Source organism: Lygodium microphyllum, chromosome 6 (genome assembly GCF_053477565.2).
Source record: "Lygodium microphyllum isolate KBCC chromosome 6, Lygodium_microphyllum_v1.1.10, whole genome shotgun sequence".
Classification (NCBI taxonomy): domain Eukaryota; kingdom Viridiplantae; phylum Streptophyta; class Polypodiopsida; order Schizaeales; family Lygodiaceae; genus Lygodium; species Lygodium microphyllum.
The window spans coordinates 86912558-86928999 of record NC_141140.1 but is presented as its reverse complement, the minus strand read 5'-3'; the positions used below and the strand labels follow the sequence as shown (position 1 = coordinate 86928999).

Below are 16442 nucleotides of genomic sequence, written 5' to 3'. Positions count from 1 at the left end.
CAGCACAGCCTTAGTAGCAGCATAGTGAGCCTTCCACCCATGTTTTCTTCCACAATTTCAACAAGTTCACTTAATGCATCAGTTGTTGCTTCTGCTCCTTGAAAGGGTACCAACTCATGAGGGAAATGATGCCAAGAACATAGCCACAGCTCAAAATTTTGGTTCGAACAAGTACAGCTTCAAGTAAAGCCTTGCACGTGGTCGTTCAGCTGTAGTATGCCATGCTTGAGGATGAAAACTCTGTCGAGAGGATTGCTGAGAATGGGAACTGGGTTACTGAAATTTCAGCCTAAACAGAGCCTTTGGGATACTTGCAACATGGAAGCTGGTTGCACCATGTGATAAAAAAAACTGTGAGCTCTTTCAGATTTGCTATCCAAGGAAAGACATGTCCATGAAGTTCACAAAATTGCAGTCCTTGACCTTCGCCTTGCAAACACAGACAGAAATGGTGCAAACATTCTGGTTTGCAAGAAAGGAGAAACAGACTGGAACCTTGTACCTATTGATCATGGCTATTGCTTGCCTGACAAGTTTGAAGACTGCACGTTTGAATGGCTATATTGGCCTCAAGCAAAGCAGCCCTTTGACATATCTACTCGGAATTACATTGCAAAATTAGATGCTGAAGCAGACATTGCATTGTTAGAGGAGCATGGTTGGAAGTTGTCTGCAGGATGTGCACGTGTTCTCCGTGTAGCAACCATGTTACTTAAGAAGGGTGCAGCTGTTGGGCTGACTGCGTATGAAATTGCCTCAATGATGTGTAGAGAATCTCAGATTCTCTGTTCCCTGGCGACCTGATCTGGTCTCGCAGTCTTCAACAATTGCCACCATCTCGGAAAAGCCCCAGAGGCCGAAAATGCAGACCCGCGATACACAGATAGACCACACACAGTCACCAAACAGACCCAAACATTTGTTGCCCACCAATAGCAAAGGTCAAAGCCCAGACAAGGAGCACTGATGTGTAGATTAAGAATCCAATTCCTGATCGCACTATATATGTTCAGAGGACAGGATCAGCTGACTGGCGATGGCGAAGAACAGGCCAGAAGTAGAAGCAATTGACGAACCAGAGCCAGGGGAGCAGGAAGAACCCGGCATAGAAGAAGTTGCGGGCATGCGTTAGGAGACTCGAGAGCTCTCTTCCTCGTAATTCTTCTCACGATTGATTAATGTAATATATATAGCTTGTCTCTACTCAGTCTCATCACGACTCTTGTGAGAGAGATACCGAAACACGGAGACACAGACTCAGAGAGTGACAGAGAGAGCGAGAGAGCCAGTGGTAATAAGTACTTGGGCAATCAGGGCGCAGTGCTTTCACAGACTGAGACAGCTTTGCTCCAATTGACACGTAGACGCTTGCATGGACTGAATACGCCTTACGGGACCCCTCATGGCTCCTCTGGTTCCAGACCAACGTTTTGAATGAAAACCTGAAAGCCAGCCTCATTCACCACAGTGCTCGAGAGGCAGGCACTGAAAGAAGGTTTCCACAATCATGGCTTGGTGGAGATCATCTTCACAAACACAGCATTGCCGTTCTTCAGGAACTTCGACTTCTTCTCGAGCTCCTTGCCAGACTGCCGTCGATCTTGGTCAGGATCTCTGAATTTGACCCCCAATGTACGAGGTATGGCCATCCAGCACGGAAGCGTCCATTGCCCATCTGCTCTGGGTTGTTCCGTGCGCCCAGAGCCCGCCATTCTTAGCCTTTTCAAAAATATCCCCCTTTTTCCCAGAATAGGCTAGCCTCAAAAAGGCCCAACAGATTTAGTTGTTCCTATTAGCAAGGTGATCCACGTAATTCTCATCATTCATGTCACGGTCATTTGGGGATGTAAGATTTGCTTAAGTCCCAAAATCCTTAGACAAACTACATAATTTCACCATCATCTCTATCTTCAATATCAACTTCGATGTTCCCATGTTTTTGCGGGTCTCCAACACCAAAGCACATCTTGTTTGTTTTTGGGGATTTGAAGTTTGTCCTGCGCTTTTCTTAGAATTCATCATTGAAATTGACAGCATAATAATATTCTTTGGCATCAGTTTTTCATATTTTTATTGAAACGCGCGCAAAAAGATAACACAGATGCACAACAAAAATGGAGGTGTTTACGACTCGAATGCGCAGCAACACGACATCCACCCCCTCTAAACCTGCGCATCCTCCGGATGTGCCAACTATCCAGGATCATTCAACTCCACAAACAGGTCAAGTCCATCTTCTGATTCTAGTAAACCTGTTTCTCCATCAGCTTCATCATCCCAATGAAATTTCTGCCCCTTTCGAAGCAGCTGATAAAGAACATTTGCAATATGAGCAAAATGAGGAATCCAAATCATGTAAAATACACAAGCTCCCACAAATCTCCGCACCTCTGAAGTAGTCGAGCAATACTCTGCAATCCTGTTTATGGCATCCACCTTTGCAGGAGAAGGCTTTCTGCCATAATATCCAACCATATGCCCAACTATGATGACTTCATTAACAGCAAAGACAGATTTCAGCCCTGAAAGTGTCAAATTTACCTCCTCTAATCGTGTCAATATTTGTTCACAAGCATTCAAGTGATCAGCCACAAACTGTCTACATCCATGCAAATCAAGACTTTCATTCTTTTCTTCTTCTGCACAACCCTTAATAGGCACATCATCTAGAAAAGGCATGGTAAACTGCAGAATATAGTCTCGTAGAACTCTATGCATAGCATTCATCATATGAGCAACTGAGTTTGTAGCACCTTGAGGCAAGGTACACATCCTCACAAGACCAATAGGTGTCCGCATAGTAGTAATATCCCTGCTTCCCAAGGCAAGCTGAAACTGATCATAACCTGAATACAAGTCTCCTAGAGAATAGATGGCTCGTCCTGCAAAAGCCTCAGCAAATTCATCCACAACTGGACCTGTTCCCACATTCCTGATTGTCACTTTGTTCACGGGCTGCATATCCTGAATAAATCTCAAAGTACCATTCTTCTTTGGTACAGTAAACCACCTGTTAGAATAAGGTGCAGAAGAGGGTTCCAAAATCCCCATTTTAATCTTCTCATTCAGCAACTCTATCAGCTTTGGCAAGTGTGCTTTAGGCACAGGTATAGGACGTATATTCCATGGTACATGAGGAACAATGAAGATGACCATAGGTGCAACCAATTCGGGACTAATACAGCCAATTTCATGTGGAAAGAAAGAAAATGCCTTACCATGACGTCCAAGCATCTCTCTAAAACTTTCTTTTTCCACTGGAAGCAAAAAATCATCATTTCCAATCTTCAATTCTGCAAGAGTTTCAGCTGTAAACTTATGTCCAATATTTGCAGGATCCCTCAACATAGGCTGCTTCATAGCTTTTTCAATCTGTTCATCACTATCAGAAGGAAGCGGGCCTGCAACCGGCTTAACCTTCTTATCAACTGTTTTATATTTTGTGTCAACCTTGGCATCATTCAAGCACTCTTTCCTTTGCTGCAATTTCTGCAAATTTTCAGCATCTTTCAACTCTGTTGGCTGAAAAATTTCAGCCTTTAGCTCTATGGACTGCATGGGTGCAGTCTGAAACTCTGTATGCAGAAATTTTTCTGCATTCAACTCTGTTGGCTGAATGAATTCAGCCCTCGGCTCTATGGACTGCATAGATGCATCCTGAAACTCTGTATGCAGAAATTTTTCTGCATTCAACTCTGTTGGCTGAATGAATTCAGCCCTCTGCAATTCTATTAGCTGATCAAGATCAGCCATAAATTCAGTTTGCTGAGTTTTCTCAGCCTCTAACTCTGTTTGTAGCATAAAACCAGAAATTTCCTGAAACATATCCAAGGTTTTCACAGGTATGATCTTTGAACCCTTGCATACATCAGTTTTCAGCATTGCTCTTATCTCAAACAATGTATCTGCATAAGACATCCCTTCATACAATCCATCCACATGCTCTTCTGCTTGCAAAATACCTGCATTCTTCAACTCTTTCTCCTTACGACCAATGTACTGCCTGGAAGCTCTAGGCAAATCTGAAATTTTCTGATAACTCACTGAACTATCTGAAGTAAACCCAACAAAGTTATTGGAGAAAGACTGGCTGCCAGGAGGCGAGATCTCCTCTTTTCTCCGCTCCGTACCACTGGCGTCTCGCAAGACAGCGGTACCTAATGAAAATCCAACTCCTTCGCAGATAGTGGTGCCTCACGCAAGGAGTCCCTGTTTCTCGGATGATTTACCCCAACAGTCATAAACTGAACAGCTCGCATACCATCTTTACTGCGTATCCGCGCATAAGCTGACCCATCATCCATCACTTTTGTTTCCATTCTTGCTTCTGTAATGAAAGGCTGTCCAAGAATAATCGGATAAGAGCATGAATCCTGAACAAAGCAATGATAATCCTCTTCAACATTACCAATAGAAATTCTGATACTCGGACAAGCAGCATACATATCACCAGAAGTATTATTGGCGGCTCTCATGCGCCAGCCATGCTCTGCATCCATAGGCCACTTGCCACTCTCATAAACACCTCGAGCAATAAGATTAATCTCAGAACCATGATCAACTAAAGCAATCAAGGGAATTTGTTTCTCTCCAATCCTTACCACTGTCTCAGTGGTTGCTCTAGCCCAATGACTTCGTGAAAAATGGCTGCGAGGAATGAGAATAGGGGTCTCATCATCTTCATACTGCATAGGCTGCACTATTTTCTCCAATTGCGGATTAGCAGAAGCATTCTCAACCATCACTGCATCATCATGCTCTTCCCCAAGAGCTCCATGCCACAATCCCTGTAAAGCAGGTCCTTCCATCGCATGTCGTTTCCTCCGCAAAAGATCCTGCATCTGATCCTGTATTTCTCTTCTAGCAATCCCAAGAGCCTCTCCAACAGTAAAAGTGACTTCACTATTCAAAATTCTTTCATGAAAAATCTTACTCATATCCGTTTGCATATCAAGGTCTGACAAGAGCTTGAATCCTGGCTCTTTTCTTGGTTGCCTCTTTTCTTTCTGCTTGTCTCCCATTGGTTGATCAGAACCTGTTTGAGCTGGAGAATTTGACATAGGTGGAGCTGTAACAGGTGGTGAAACAAAGTCACCCCCTCTAGTCTTTTTGGAGGAGCTAGGACCCTCCTCATCTCTTCTTCTCTTTTCCTCAACCATGGCATCTAAACCCTGCGTTTTAGCCATATAAGCAAAAATAGAATACCTGTCAACAGGAGAATCCCATCCTGTTTCTCCTCGGATGCTAGAGCCCACACAAGTCATAGTAGAAGTTTGAACTTTCCCTCTTCTCGCTATCTCCAAGGCAGAAGACCATAAAGCAGAGTCTCCATCAGATTTCTGCTCAAGCTGGACTCCAAAAGCTGAAGCATCTCCTCTAACACTCACATAAGCTGATCGCGCAGCCATATCATCAACAAGCTTCTTCATACCTCCCTTACCAAAGTTCGTGTCAAGAGGAGCGCCAGTCTCTGTCAGCCATATCTTCCCATCTTGTCCCCAGAACACTACATTCTTCTTACGTGCTTCCTGAAAAGCATCACAATCTCTGCAGTGTTGGTGCTCTGTACTATCACACCAAATACATCGTCGCCCTTTTCTTTGACCAGCTGGAAAAGCAGTCACTGGAGCAGGTGCTACAGCAGGTACTGACATAAGTTGCTCCTTTAACTTACCAACTTCAGCTTTGACTGCTTCAATTGTCAAATCCGCCAAGCCTTTAATAACATCATCTACAGATAAGGGCACTGGAGCATCAAGAACTGGTGGATTCACAGCAGGAGGAGTAGGCTTAGGCAAAGAAGTTGCAGCAGGGGTAGAAGAAGAAGTCTCCAAGGATTTTTCAGGAACTGATCCTGTATTTCGATGCAGTCTTACTCTCCTGCGCTGCTTCTTAACAAGAGCATTCACAGCATCAATGACATGTCTCCACTCAGTCTTTAAACCTGAATCAGTAGCTTGATCTTCCAAAAGATCATCCAACTTTTCCTGTAAATCAGCATTTGCAGCTTGCAAAAATAACTCCACTTTTTGCATCTCCAAAGCTTGCTGTTCAGTCCCATCCAACTGATCATAACGGCTTTCAAACTCTCGCAGAAGAGCGGTAACAGAAAGTCCCTTATTAGGCATAGAAACCCATGCTAAAAAATTCCTGCGATTCATAAGACCTGTATCCTCCAGGAAATATTCATCTTTTAATGCCTTTTTAAATTCAGCCCAACCTGCATGTGCCTCTTGAATTTCTGCAATTCGACCTTCAAGAGCGCGCACCACGATCCGCAAGAAGTAGCGGCTCCAAACATCTTGAGAAACCCCAAAAAACTTCATCTTTTCTTCATACAAACGCAGGTAAGTTGACACTTGCTGGCCATTAAACTGCTTCAACTCTTGTTGGACAGCTTTCAAAGCATCCATAGCATCACTGTCACGTTTTGCATGAGCTTGCTGCTGCATATACATGGTAAATGACTGAAACAGGTTCTTCATGACATTATCATCTGTCATCTCTTCTTGCGAGTCTCCCATCTTGCTGATGACGCAGCACTTTCACGTCGGGTTCACCAGAAATGTCGTAGAGTTCGTGCAAGAGCTGCAGAACACGGGGTTCAAGGTACAGCAAGAAATAAAGACTATCAAGAAGATCTCGATAACACAATATTTGATGCCAAAGTTCACTATATTCCTTGTCAAGAGAGTTACAGGCAGACAATGTTCAGAAAAAGCTGAAGTATCTCATAAATGTTTAGAATTCCGGTGTATGAACTCAGTTACATTAAACAGAATTCCGGTGTATGAGTTCTAGCAGAGGGCAGATTGACATTTAGATCTGATGCAGCTGACACTGCTGATTCAGAAATAAAAAAGATGGGCAGATTGATGCAGGCTCAATACACCCCTATCAGCTGAGTATTCACTTGGTTGCTACTCTGAATGTTGACAACCAAGGTTAGAGATTGGCACACCAGAGGCAGTCATGTTAACCTTTTCAGATATTCCTAAACTAGGCTGCCCATCTCAGCAGCCTTTTGCCTTGCTGAAAGCTATGCTTGATGCTTTAATTTCAGTTAAAAAAATCGTCTACCAGTTCTTCATAACATTCTCATAGCCATACAACAGCTCTCTGCTTGGATGGATACATTTAACATAGTCTGACTGTAACCAGTTACAGCTCATGTCTTTCAAAGACTGAGCATGAAAGCTTTTGTAAAAATTTCTGTTGGTTTCCAGCACAGCCTTAGTAGCAGCATAGTGAGCCTTCCACCCATGTTTTCTTCCACAATTTCAACAAGTTCACTTAATGCATCAGTTGTTGCTTCTGCTCCTTGAAAGGGTACCAACTCATGAGGGAAATGATGCCAAGAACATAGCCACAGCTCAAAATTTTGGTTCGAACAAGTACAGCTTCAAGTAAAGCCTTGCACGTGGTCGTTCAGCTGTAGTATGCCATGCTTGAGGATGAAAACTCTGTCGAGAGGATTGCTGAGAATGGGAACTGGGTTACTGAAATTTCAGCCTAAACAGAGCCTTTGGGATACTTGCAACATGGAAGCTGGTTGCACCATGTGATAAAAAAAACTGTGAGCTCTTTCAGATTTGCTATCCAAGGAAAGACATGTCCATGAAGTTCACAAAATTGCAGTCCTTGACCTTCGCCTTGCAAACACAGACAGAAATGGTGCAAACATTCTGGTTTGCAAGAAAGGAGAAACAGACTGGAACCTTGTACCTATTGATCATGGCTATTGCCTGCCTGACAAGTTTGAAGACTGCACGTTTGAATGGCTATATTGGCCTCAAGCAAAGCAGCCCTTTGACATATCTACTCGGAATTACATTGCAAAATTAGATGCTGAAGCAGACATTGCATTGTTAGAGGAGCATGGTTGGAAGTTGTCTGCAGGATGTGCACGTGTTCTCCGTGTAGCAACCATGTTACTTAAGAAGGGTGCAGCTGTTGGGCTGACTGCGTATGAAATTGCCTCAATGATGTGCAGAGAATCTCAGATTCTCTGTTCCCTGGCGACCTGATCTGGTCTCGCAGTCTTCAACAATTGCCACCATCTCGGAAAAGCCCCAGAGGCCGAAAATGCAGACCCGCGATACACAGATAGACCACACACAGTCACCAAACAGACCCAAACATTTGTTGCCCACCAATAGCAAAGGTCAAAGCCCAGACAAGGAGCACTGATGTGTAGATTAAGAATCCAATTCCTGATCGCACTATATATGTTCAGAGGACAGGATCAGCTGACTGGCGATGGCGAAGAACAGGCCAGAAGTAGAAGCAATTGACGAACCAGAGCCAGGGGAGCAGGAAGAACCCGGCATAGAAGAAGTTGCGGGCATGCGTTAGGAGACTCGAGAGCTCTCTTCCTCGTAATTCTTCTCACGATTGATTAATGTAATATATATAGCTTGTCTCTACTCAGTCTCATCACGACTCTTGTGAGAGAGATACCGAAACACGGAGACACAGACTCAGAGAGTGACAGAGAGAGCGAGAGAGCCAGTGGTAATAAGTACTTGGGCAATCAGGGCGCAGTGCTTTCACAGACTGAGACAGCTTTGCTCCAATTGACACGTAGACGCTTGCATGGACTGAATACGCCTTACGGGACCCCTCATGGCTCCTCTGGTTCCAGACCAACGTTTTGAATGAAAACCTGAAAGCCAGCCTCATTCACCACAGTGCTCGAGAGGCAGGCACTGAAAGAAGGTTTCCACAATCATGGCTTGGTGGAGATCATCTTCACAAACACAGCATTGCCGTTCTTCAGGAACTTCGACTTCTTCTCGAGCTCCTTGCCAGACTGCCGTCGATCTTGGTCAGGATCTCTGAATTTGACCCCCAATGTACGAGGTATGGCCATCCAGCACGGAAGCGTCCATTGCCCATCTGCTCTGGGTTGTTCCGTGCGCCCAGAGCCCGCCATTCTTAGCCTTTTCAAAAATATCCCCCTTTTTCCCAGAATAGGCTAGCCTCAAAAAGGCCCAACAGATTTAGTTGTTCCTATTAGCAAGGTGATCCACGTAATTCTCATCATTCATGTCACGGTCATTTGGGGATGTAAGATTTGCTTAAGTCCCAAAATCCTTAGACAAACTACATAATTTCACCATCATCTCTATCTTCAATATCAACTTCGATGTTCCCATGTTTTTGCGGGTCTCCAACACCAAAGCACATCTTGTTTGTTTTTGGGGATTTGAAGTTTGTCCTGCGCTTTTCTTAGAATTCATCATTGAAATTGACAGCATAATAATATTCTTTGGCATCAGTTTTTCATATTTTTATTGAAACGCGCGCAAAAAGATAACACAGATGCACAACAAAAATGGAGGTGTTTACGACTCGAATGCGCAGCAACACGACATCCACCCCCTCTAAACCTGCGCATCCTCCGGATGTGCCAACTATCCAGGATCATTCAACTCCACAAACAGGTCAAGTCCATCTTCTGATTCTAGTAAACCTGTTTCTCCATCAGCTTCATCATCCCAATGAAATTTCTGCCCCTTTCGAAGCAGCTGATAAAGAACATTTGCAATATGAGCAAAATGAGGAATCCAAATCATGTAAAATACACAAGCTCCCACAAATCTCCGCACCTCTGAAGTAGTCGAGCAATACTCTGCAATCCTGTTTATGGCATCCACCTTTGCAGGAGAAGGCTTTCTGCCATAATATCCAACCATATGCCCAACTATGATGACTTCATTAACAGCAAAGACAGATTTCAGCCCTGAAAGTGTCAAATTTACCTCCTCTAATCGTGTCAATATTTGTTCACAAGCATTCAAGTGATCAGCCACAAACTGTCTACATCCATGCAAATCAAGACTTTCATTCTTTTCTTCTTCTGCACAACCCTTAATAGGCACATCATCTAGAAAAGGCATGGTAAACTGCAGAATATAGTCTCGTAGAACTCTATGCATAGCATTCATCATATGAGCAACTGAGTTTGTAGCACCTTGAGGCAAGGTACACATCCTCACAAGACCAATAGGTGTCCGCATAGTAGTAATATCCCTGCTTCCCAAGGCAAGCTGAAACTGATCATAACCTGAATACAAGTCTCCTAGAGAATAGATGGCTCGTCCTGCAAAAGCCTCAGCAAATTCATCCACAACTGGACCTGTTCCCACATTCCTGATTGTCACTTTGTTCACGGGCTGCATATCCTGAATAAATCTCAAAGTACCATTCTTCTTTGGTACAGTAAACCACCTGTTAGAATAAGGTGCAGAAGAGGGTTCCAAAATCCCCATTTTAATCTTCTCATTCAGCAACTCTATCAGCTTTGGCAAGTGTGCTTTAGGCACAGGTATAGGACGTATATTCCATGGTACATGAGGAACAATGAAGATGACCATAGGTGCAACCAATTCGGGACTAATACAGCCAATTTCATGTGGAAAGAAAGAAAATGCCTTACCATGACGTCCAAGCATCTCTCTAAAACTTTCTTTTTCCACTGGAAGCAAAAAATCATCATTTCCAATCTTCAATTCTGCAAGAGTTTCAGCTGTAAACTTATGTCCAATATTTGCAGGATCCCTCAACATAGGCTGCTTCATAGCTTTTTCAATCTGTTCATCACTATCAGAAGGAAGCGGGCCTGCAACCGGCTTAACCTTCTTATCAACTGTTTTATATTTTGTGTCAACCTTGGCATCATTCAAGCACTCTTTCCTTTGCTGCAATTTCTGCAAATTTTCAGCATCTTTCAACTCTGTTGGCTGAAAAATTTCAGCCTTTAGCTCTATGGACTGCATGGGTGCAGTCTGAAACTCTGTATGCAGAAATTTTTCTGCATTCAACTCTGTTGGCTGAATGAATTCAGCCCTCGGCTCTATGGACTGCATAGATGCATCCTGAAACTCTGTATGCAGAAATTTTTCTGCATTCAACTCTGTTGGCTGAATGAATTCAGCCCTCTGCAATTCTATTAGCTGATCAAGATCAGCCATAAATTCAGTTTGCTGAGTTTTCTCAGCCTCTAACTCTGTTTGTAGCATAAAACCAGAAATTTCCTGAAACATATCCAAGGTTTGCACAGGTATGATCTTTGAACCCTTGCATACATCAGTTTTCAGCATTGCTCTTATCTCAAACAATGTATCTGCATAAGACATCCCTTCATACAATCCATCCACATGCTCTTCTGCTTGCAAAATACCTGCATTCTTCAACTCTTTCTCCTTACGACCAATGTACTGCCTGGAAGCTCTAGGCAAATCTGAAATTTTCTGATAACTCACTGAACTATCTGAAGTAAACCCAACAAAGTTATTGGAGAAAGACTGGCTGCCAGGAGGCGAGATCTCCTCTTTTCTCCGCTCCGTACCACTGGCGTCTCGCAAGACAGCGGTACCTAATGAAAATCCAACTCCTTCGCAGATAGTGGTGCCTCACGCAAGGAGTCCCTGTTTCTCGGATGATTTACCCCAACAGTCATAAACTGAACAGCTCGCATACCATCTTTACTGCGTATCCGCGCATAAGCTGACCCATCATCCATCACTTTTGTTTCCATTCTTGCTTCTGTAATGAAAGGCTGTCCAAGAATAATCGGATAAGAGCATGAATCCTGAACAAAGCAATGATAATCCTCTTCAACATTACCAATAGAAATTCTGATACTCGGACAAGCAGCATACATATCACCAGAAGTATTATTGGCGGCTCTCATGCGCCAGCCATGCTCTGCATCCATAGGCCACTTGCCACTCTCATAAACACCTCGAGCAATAAGATTAATCTCAGAACCATGATCAACTAAAGCAATCAAGGGAATTTGTTTCTCTCCAATCCTTACCACTGTCTCAGTGGTTGCTCTAGCCCAATGACTTCGTGAAAAATGGCTGCGAGGAATGAGAATAGGGGTCTCATCATCTTCATACTGCATAGGCTGCACTATTTTCTCCAATTGCGGATTAGCAGAAGCATTCTCAACCATCACTGCATCATCATGCTCTTCCCCAAGAGCTCCATGCCACAATCCCTGTAAAGCAGGTCCTTCCATCGCATGTCGTTTCCTCCGCAAAAGATCCTGCATCTGATCCTGTATTTCTCTTCTAGCAATCCCAAGAGCCTCTCCAACAGTAAAAGTGACTTCACTATTCAAAATTCTTTCATGAAAAATCTTACTCATATCCGTTTGCATATCAAGGTCTGACAAGAGCTTGAATCCTGGCTCTTTTCTTGGTTGCCTCTTTTCTTTCTGCTTGTCTCCCATTGGTTGATCAGAACCTGTTTGAGCTGGAGAATTTGACATAGGTGGAGCTGTAACAGGTGGTGAAACAAAGTCACCCCCTCTAGTCTTTTTGGAGGAGCTAGGACCCTCCTCATCTCTTCTTCTCTTTTCCTCAACCATGGCATCTAAACCCTGCGTTTTAGCCATATAAGCAAAAATAGAATACCTGTCAACAGGAGAATCCCATCCTGTTTCTCCTCGGATGCTAGAGCCCACACAAGTCATAGTAGAAGTTTGAACTTTCCCTCTTCTCGCTATCTCCAAGGCAGAAGACCATAAAGCAGAGTCTCCATCAGATTTCTGCTCAAGCTGGACTCCAAAAGCTGAAGCATCTCCTCTAACACTCACATAAGCTGATCGCGCAGCCATATCATCAACAAGCTTCTTCATACCTCCCTTACCAAAGTTCGTGTCAAGAGGAGCGCCAGTCTCTGTCAGCCATATCTTCCCATCTTGTCCCCAGAACACTACATTCTTCTTACGTGCTTCCTGAAAAGCATCACAATCTCTGCAGTGTTGGTTCTCTGTACTATCACACCAAATACATCGTCGCCCTTTTCTTTGACCAGCTGGAAAAGCAGTCACTGGAGCAGGTGCTACAGCAGGTACTGACATAAGTTGCTCCTTTAACTTACCAACTTCAGCTTTGACTGCTTCAATTGTCAAATCCGCCAAGCCTTTAATAACATCATCTACAGATAAGGGCACTGGAGCATCAAGAACTGGTGGATTCACAGCAGGAGGAGTAGGCTTAGGCAAAGAAGTTGCAGCAGGGGTAGAAGAAGAAGTCTCCAAGGATTTTTCAGGAACTGATCCTGTATTTCGATGCAGTCTTACTCTCCTGCGCTGCTTCTTAACAAGAGCATTCACAGCATCAATGACATGTCTCCACTCAGTCTTTAAACCTGAATCAGTAGCTTGATCTTCCAAAAGATCATCCAACTTTTCCTGTAAATCAGCATTTGCAGCTTGCAAAAATAACTCCACTTTTTGCATCTCCAAAGCTTGCTGTTCAGTCCCATCCAACTGATCATAACGGCTTTCAAACTCTCGCAGAAGAGCGGTAACAGAAAGTCCCTTATTAGGCATAGAAACCCATGCTAAAAAATTCCTGCGATTCATAAGACCTGTATCCTCCAGGAAATATTCATCTTTTAATGCCTTTTTAAATTCAGCCCAACCTGCATGTGCCTCTTGAATTTCTGCAATTCGACCTTCAAGAGCGCGCACCACGATCCGCAAGAAGTAGCGGCTCCAAACATCTTGAGAAACCCCAAAAAACTTCATCTTTTCTTCATACAAATGCAGGTAAGTTGACACTTGCTGGCCATTAAACTGCTTCAACTCTTGTTGGACAGCTTTCAAAGCATCCATAGCATCACTGTCACGTTTTGCATGAGCTTGCTGCTGCATATACATGGTAAATGACTGAAACAGGTTCTTCATGACATTATCATCTGTCATCTCTTCTTGCGAGTCTCCCATCTTGTTGATGACGCAGCACTTTCACGTCGGGTTCACCAGAAATGTCGTAGAGTTCGTGCAAGAGCTGCAGAACACGGGGTTCAAGGTACAGCAAGAAATAAAGACTATCAAGAAGATCTCGATAACACAATATTTGATGCCAAAGTTCACTATATTCCTTGTCAAGAGAGTTACAGGCAGACAATGTTCAGAAAAAGCTGAAGTATCTCATAAATGTTTAGAATTCCAGTGTATGAACTCAGTTACATTAAACAGAATTCCGGTGTATGAGTTCTAGCAGAGGGCAGATTGACATTTAGATCTGATGCAGCTGACACTGCTGATTCAGAAATAAAAAAGATGGGCCGATCGATGCAGGCTCAATACACCCCTATCAGCTGAGTATTCACTTGGTTGCTACTCTGAATGTTGACAACCAAGGTTAGAGATTGGCACACCAGAGGCAGTCATGTTAACCTTTTCAGATATTCCTAAACTAGGCTGCCCATCTCAGCAGCCTTTTGCCTTGCTGAAAGCTATGCTTGATGCTTTAATTTCAGTTAAAAAAATCGTCTACCAGTTCTTCATAACATTCTCATAGCCATACAACAGCTCTCTGCTTGGATGGATACATTTAACATAGTCTGACTGTAACCAGTTACAGCTCATGTCTTTCAAAGACTGAGCATGAAAGCTTTTGTAAAAATTTCTGTTGGTTTCCAGCACAGCCTTAGTAGCAGCATAGTGAGCCTTCCACCCATGTTTTCTTCCACAATTTCAACAAGTTCACTTAATGCATCAATTGTTGCTTCTGCTCCTTGAAAGGGTACCAACTCATGAGGGAAATGATGCCAAGAACATAGCCACAGCTCAAAATTTTGGTTCGAACAAGTACAGCTTCAAGTAAAGCCTTGCACGTGGTCGTTCAGCTGTAGTATGCCATGCTTGAGGATGAAAACTCTGTCGAGAGGATTGCTGAGAATGGGAACTGGGTTACTGAAATTTCAGCCTAAACAGAGCCTTTGGGATACTTGCAACATGGAAGCTGGTTGCACCATGTGATAAAAAAAACTGTGAGCTCTTTCAGATTTGCTATCCAAGGAAAGACCTGTCCATGAAGTTCACAAAATTGCAGTCCTTGACCTTCGCCTTGCAAACACAGACAGAAATGGTGCAAACATTCTGGTTTGCAAGAAAGGAGAAACAGACTGGAACCTTGTACCTATTGATCATGGCTATTGCCTGCCTGACAAGTTTGAAGACTGCACGTTTGAATGGCTATATTGGCCTCAAGCAAAGCAGCCCTTTGACATATCTACTCGGAATTACATTGCAAAATTAGATGCTGAAGCAGACATTGCATTGTTAGAGGAGCATGGTTGGAAGTTGTCTGCAGGATGTGCACGTGTTCTCCGTGTAGCAACCATGTTACTTAAGAAGGGTGCAGCTGTTGGGCTGACTGCGTATGAAATTGCCTCAATGATGTGCAAAGAATCTCAGATTCTCTGTTCCCTGGCGACCTGATCTGGTCTCGCAGTCTTCAACAATTGCCACCATCTCGGAAAAGCCCCAGAGGCCGAAAATGCAGACCCGCGATACACAGATAGACCACACACAGTCACCAAACAGACCCAAACATTTGTTGCCCACCAATAGCAAAGGTCAAAGCCCAGACAAGGAGCACTGATGTGTAGATTAAGAATCCAATTCCTGATCGCACTATATATGTTCAGAGGACAGGATCAGCTGACTGGCGATGGCGAAGAACAGGCCAGAAGTAGAAGCAATTGACGAACCAGAGCCAGGGGAGCAGGAAGAACCCGGCATAGAAGAAGTTGCGGGCATGCGTTAGGAGACTCGAGAGCTCTCTTCCTCGTAATTCTTCTCACGATTGATTAATGTAATATATATAGCTTGTCTCTACTCAGTCTCATCACGACTCTTGTGAGAGAGATACCGAAACACGGAGACACAGACTCAGAGAGTGACAGAGAGAGCGAGAGAGCCAGTGGTAATAAGTACTTGGGCAATCAGGGCGCAGTGCTTTCACAGACTGAGACAGCTTTGCTCCAATTGACACGTAGACGCTTGCATGGACTGAATACGCCTTACGGGACCCCTCATGGCTCCTCTGGTTCCAGACCAACGTTTTGAATGAAAACCTGAAAGCCAGCCTCATTCACCACAGTGCTCGAGAGGCAGGCACTGAAAGAAGGTTTCCACAATCATGGCTTGGTGGAGATCATCTTCACAAACACAGCATTGCCGTTCTTCAGGAACTTCGACTTCTTCTCGAGCTCCTTGCCAGACTGCCGTCGATCTTGGTCAGGATCTCTGAATTTGACCCCCAATGTACGAGGTATGGCCATCCAGCACGGAAGCGTCCATTGCCCATCTGCTCTGGGTTGTTCCGTGCGCCCAGAGCCCGCCATTCTTAGCCTTTTCAAAAATATCCCCCTTTTTCCCAGAATAGGCTAGCCTCAAAAAGGCCCAACAGATTTAGTTGTTCCTATTAGCAAGGTGATCCACGTAATTCTCATCATTCATGTCACGGTCATTTGGGGATGTAAGATTTGCTTAAGTCCCAAAATCCTTAGACAAACTACATAATTTCACCATCATCTCTATCTTCAATATCAACTTCGATGTTCCCATGTTTTTGCGGGTCTCCAACACCAAAGCACATCTTGTTTGTTTTTGGGGATTTGAAGTTTGT

At 43.8% G+C, this 16442-nt stretch overlaps 1 protein-coding gene and 2 pseudogenes across 1 annotated transcript; all 3 read left to right on the top strand.

The window, feature by feature from the left end:
* The first annotated feature begins 221 nt into the window (after nt 1-221).
* Nucleotides 222-804, top strand: LOC148034771 (phosphatidylinositol 4-kinase gamma 4 pseudogene; annotated as a pseudogene).
* Nucleotides 805-7444: 6640 nt separating this feature from the next.
* On the top strand, nt 7445-8027 carry LOC148034770 (phosphatidylinositol 4-kinase gamma 4 pseudogene; annotated as a pseudogene).
* A 6640-nt stretch (nt 8028-14667) lies between these two features.
* On the top strand, nt 14668-15250 carry LOC148034769 (phosphatidylinositol 4-kinase gamma 4-like). The gene is made up of 2 exons (XM_087680713.1): nt 14668-14718; nt 14828-15250. Exons 1-2 carry the CDS (start codon nt 14668-14670, stop codon nt 15248-15250), a joined length of 474 nt encoding a protein of 157 aa, XP_087536839.1.
* Nucleotides 15251-16442: the final 1192 nt, after the last annotated feature.

What these genes read in the sequence shown, in the direction of transcription:
- LOC148034769 (XM_087680713.1), top strand. Translation starts at nt 14,668, where the DNA reads ATGCTTGAGGATGAAAACTCTGTCGAGAGGATTGCTGAGAATGGGAAC. An exon ending in TTGCTGAGAATGGGAACTGG is followed by an intron (nt 14,719 to 14,827) that starts GTTACTGAAATT and finishes TTGCTATCCAAG; the next exon opens with GAAAGACCTGTCCATGAAGT.